We start from the raw sequence: 4,245 nt of genomic DNA on the forward strand, positions 1-4,245 counted from the left end.
AAAGGATATATGGTGCTAAAGCTCGATAGGAGTGAAGCGTACGATGCAGTTTTTGAGAGCTATTATGTGGAAGCTGGGTTTCTCCGTCTCTTGGATTAACAAAGTTATGGATTGTGTCGAGACATCCCAATTTTCTTTTTTGATTAATGGAGAACCAGTAGTAGGGAAGGTTATTCCTTACCGAGGTATCCGTCAGGGGTGTCCTTTACCACCTTATCTGTTTTTGCTATGTGGGGAATGCTTTTCATTGTTACTACGTCAAGCGGAGAGTGAAGGAACCTTGCGGGGCATTAAGTGTGCAAGACAAGCGCCGCAACAATCTCACCTACTCTTTGCCGACAATAGTATTATTTTTTTTCATGCAGATAAGAGGAATTGTCAAGCTATTAAGGGAGTTCTGGAGAAGTATGAACAAACGTTAGGCCAATCAATTAACCTCCAAAAATGTCGATTAATTTCAGTCCAGATGAAGTCGGAAAGGTATGATTCTTTCTTTGTTGGGTCTTAATGGCAATGTTGCACATGATTTTTACCTTGGACTCCCGGCTTTTGTTGGGCACAGTCGACTGTTTAATAGTATTCGAGAGAAGCTTTGGAGAAAATTGCAATTATGGAAAGGTAAGTTATTTTCCGTGGGGGATAGAGAGATCTTGATAAAGGCTATGACCCAAGCTACCGAGGTTATTCCTTACCGAGGTAAGTTAGTTTCCGTGTGTTCAAATTACCGACTACACTTTGCGATGACCTCCAATCTCTCAGTGCTATATTTATGCCGACGAGAAGTAGATGGTGGTATGGGTTCTCGTGATATGGCGGCTTTCGATCGGGCCCTCATCGCCAAACAGGGATGGCGCATTCTTACGGCCCGGAATTCTCTAATGGGTCGTGTTTTGAAGGCAAACTATTTCGCAAATATAGACTTCATGGACGAGCAAGTCGGGCACAATTCATCTTACCTTTGGCGGAGTATTTTATGGGGTCGCGATTTGTTAAAGGCGGGAGTGAGATGGAGGATTGGCAATGGATGTCGTGTTCCAGTTTTTAATGACCCTTGGTTGCCTAGGCCCTTTTCTTTTAAACCAATTACTAGCCATTCTGAAGCAAATTCTAATTTGCGTGTGGTTGATTTAATGGCTGCTGAAAGTTGGTCTACTCTGGCTTTATGTACTCATTTATGGGAAGTGGATAGAGAGCTTCTTTCCAGCATACCGCTTGGATCTCGAGGGGGTGATGATGTTCTCATGTGGCACTTTGATTGTAAAGGGCTCTATTCGGTGCGATCAGGGTACAAACTAGAGATGACAAGAAGGAGCGAGGGATGTGTTTCGGGGCCAGGGACTGACGTAGCTTGGTGGAAGAAACTCTGGGCTTGTCATGTTCCTAGCAAGGTCAAAATCCATGTATGGAGGTCTTTTCATGATTCTCTAGTAGTAAAGATGAACTTGGCTTCCCGTAGGCTTTCTTACTCAACTAATGTGCTTGTGTCGTATGGAAGCAAATGAAGATGCTACTCATGCTCTCTGGTCATCTTGGTTTGCTAGGGAGGTATGGTCTTGCAGCACACTTGGGGAGACTTTGAAGTTGTTTTGGGGAGGCCCGTTTGCCTCTCTATGTTTATTTTTATCACCACAGCGCAATAGGGAGCTTCTAGAGCTTTTTTATATGCTTAGTTGGAGTCTCTCAACTACTCGGAACTCCTAGGTTTTCAACTCGCCATCAGAAGTTTGGGACCGGGTAAGTCAGATTTGTGGGGACTATATTTCCTGTCAACAGATTGGTGAAAAAATGGAGAATTTACTCTTAAGAGTGCGCGAGTCTGAACTTCTACCCTTTCCTCTTGATAAATACCATTTTTGTTAGTGTAATTATTTGACTAAAAATGTTATAAATCAAGAACAAAGAATAAAAATCATGATTCATGTATTTTTAAGAGGTATTTGTCAAGATTACCTCAGATTGATTCCTCTAAAAATCATTCTGGGCCTATTCCTAGATTGGCTTGGCGAGCCCAGGAAAGAGACATGGTGAATGTGAATGTAGATGCATCAGTTTTGACTTTTTCTGATTACGTTATATAGTTGCTCGAGACAATCGTGGGACAGTTTTGGCAGCAGTTTCTCTCCGTCTTGCAGGTTGCTTTAGGCCCCACAACGCTGAATGTTTAGCCATCCGAGGGGGGCTAAATTTGCCCATAACCATGGTTTCTCAAATTGGGTGATCGAGTCTACTGCTGCCAATGCAGTTCAAGCGGTTCAAGTTCCCTTGAATCGGTCTACCGAAGCTAGTCTTTTAGAAGACATCAGAGACATCTTCAACCTAACTCGTTGTGGTTCAGTTTGTTACACTAGTGGTTCAGTTTGTTACACTACGTTAACTACTCGTGCTTTTACTTCTTCTGAGAATAAATTATGACTTGATTATATGCCATTGTTTATTTTTCGTACTGTATTAAACGATATTATTTGTGATTAATAAATTTTCCGTTTGACCCTAGAAAAAAAAAAAGGTTAACGAGTAAAATGCAAGAAGAGAACAACAAAAACAAAGCCTCTTTACGAAAGCACTTCGATCTAGTATTAACATGCTTTGCAACTTATCACCTCTAGAAAACATCGCAAAATCATTTCCTACAGAAACTGCAATCCGAAAACAGAGTAAAATGTAAGCATAAATAAATTTCCAACAAACCGGTGGTCCATAGAAGTGCTATTCCGAACCGAGCTGTTCAGCGTTCTAGAATCTAAAAATATATCAAAGTAAATCCCAGGACTTTCAGACTTCTACAACTAAAGGCATATTCACGTTTCACCGGGTATATGGCCAAGTGCATGACATATATAAGTAAATAAATAAAAAAACATTGAAATATGAAACCAAGCCAAATTACACATTCACCATGCCAGCATCGATTCAAAAGCTCTTCGGTTTCAAGCCTAGATTTTCTTTTTGCCTGAACCTGAATCAATATCCATGACCTTCATACTCGATCCTCCTTATGCATAGTAGTTTAAGCTTGCCTTCTTCTTGGCCTGAACTTGAATGATGCCTTCGTTAAAGTCTTCATGGTTCACCTGGCAATGGACCGTAATTAATTTCATGGCTACTTTAAAATTCCAAACTAGGGGGAGTTCCCCATATATTAGTGTCTAAAAGGAATGCGAAAAGCAAAAGTGCATAAAAGGATAGAGCACTTCAGTTGCGTCGCGGCGAAGGGCTAGCATGCCTGCCTCCACACAAACAGCTTTTAGCTGGGCACCATTAAAGTCATCAGTGGATCGAGCCAGTTCTTCAAAATTGACATCGGGATGAACATTCATTTTCCGCGAGTGGATCTACAAGATTGGAAGCAGAAAATCCAGTAAGAATGTTACATAGAGGAAAGACAAATGTAAGAAGACGAAATTCTGAAGGGTTATACCTGCAAGATTCTAGCCCTTGCTTCTTCACTAGGATGTGGAAACTCAATTTTACGATCCAAACGACCAGAACGCATGAGAGCAGGATCCAAAATGTCAGCACGATTTGTTGCAGCTATGACCTGATTTTAAATGACATGATAATAAGGTGCTAATCAGAAATTAACCAACTCTACAAGCGCCTAATAACTATTGTCATCATTTGACACTCTACGCTAGAATATTGCTGATGAAGCCTAAAAAAAAAACACATCTTCCCTCTTCCCAATGGCATGAAAAGAATCTATGAGCCACACAAACCTTGATGCGGTCATCACTACTGAAGCCATCTAGTTGATTCAGCAATTCTAACATAGTACGCTGCACTTCCCTATCTCCACTCACTTCACTGTACCAAAAAAAAAATAATAATGTTGGAAGAGTATATTGAGGGAGGCCATTGACTTTGGCAATTCTGAGTACAAATAAAAACCAAAGACTTTAAATATTTCAAATACAGTCTTAAAAACTGAAACAAATGCGAAAAATAACTTACCTATCAAATCGCTTTGTTCCAATTGCATCAATTTCGTCTATAAAAATGATGCAGGGAGATTTCTCTTTTGCAAGCTGAAAGGCATCACGTACGAGCTTTGCTCCGTCTCCTATGAACATCTACACATGTTCCAAGTCACACAATCCGAGCAAAAAGCATTAGATAAGATTTGTGAAAAAAAATAAAAATAATCAAGCACAAAAAAATGTTGAAATCAAGAGGTCAGGAAGATGAATGGTAGAGCGTTATATCTTACCTGGACCAATTGTGGGCCTGCAAGTTTCAGAAAAGTAG

The 4,245-nt window shown here is 40.4% G+C and overlaps 1 protein-coding gene across 1 annotated transcript; it reads right to left on the minus strand.

The window, feature by feature from the left end:
• Positions 1-2,603: 2,603 nt before the first annotated feature.
• On the minus strand, positions 2,604-4,239 carry LOC21384479 (26S proteasome regulatory subunit 6A homolog). The gene is made up of 6 exons (XM_010105118.2): positions 4,208-4,239; positions 3,952-4,070; positions 3,717-3,804; positions 3,419-3,538; positions 3,192-3,332; positions 2,604-3,071 (listed from the first exon to the last, which is right to left on the minus strand). Exons 2-6 carry the CDS (start codon positions 4,068-4,070, stop codon positions 2,994-2,996), a joined length of 546 nt encoding a protein of 181 aa, XP_010103420.1. The 5' UTR covers positions 4,208-4,239; the 3' UTR covers positions 2,604-2,993.
• Between the last annotated feature and the right edge of the window lie 6 nt (positions 4,240-4,245).

This window comes from Morus notabilis, unplaced genomic scaffold (assembly GCF_000414095.1).
Source record: "Morus notabilis unplaced genomic scaffold, ASM41409v2 Scaffold2086, whole genome shotgun sequence".
NCBI classification, from domain to species: Eukaryota; Viridiplantae; Streptophyta; class Magnoliopsida; order Rosales; family Moraceae; genus Morus; species Morus notabilis.

What these genes read in the sequence shown, in the direction of transcription:
- LOC21384479 (XM_010105118.2), bottom strand. Translation starts at nt 4,070, where the DNA reads ATGTTCATAGGAGACGGAGCAAAGCTCGTACGTGATGCCTTTCAGCTT. An exon ending in GGAACAAAGCGATTTGATAG is followed by an intron (nt 3,805 to 3,951) that starts GTAAGTTATTTT and finishes TTTTTGGTACAG; the next exon opens with TGAAGTGAGTGGAGATAGGG. An exon ending in TTCGCCGCGACGCAACTGAA is followed by an intron (nt 3,072 to 3,191) that starts GTGCTCTATCCT and finishes GTCCATTGCCAG; the next exon opens with GTGAACCATGAAGACTTTAA.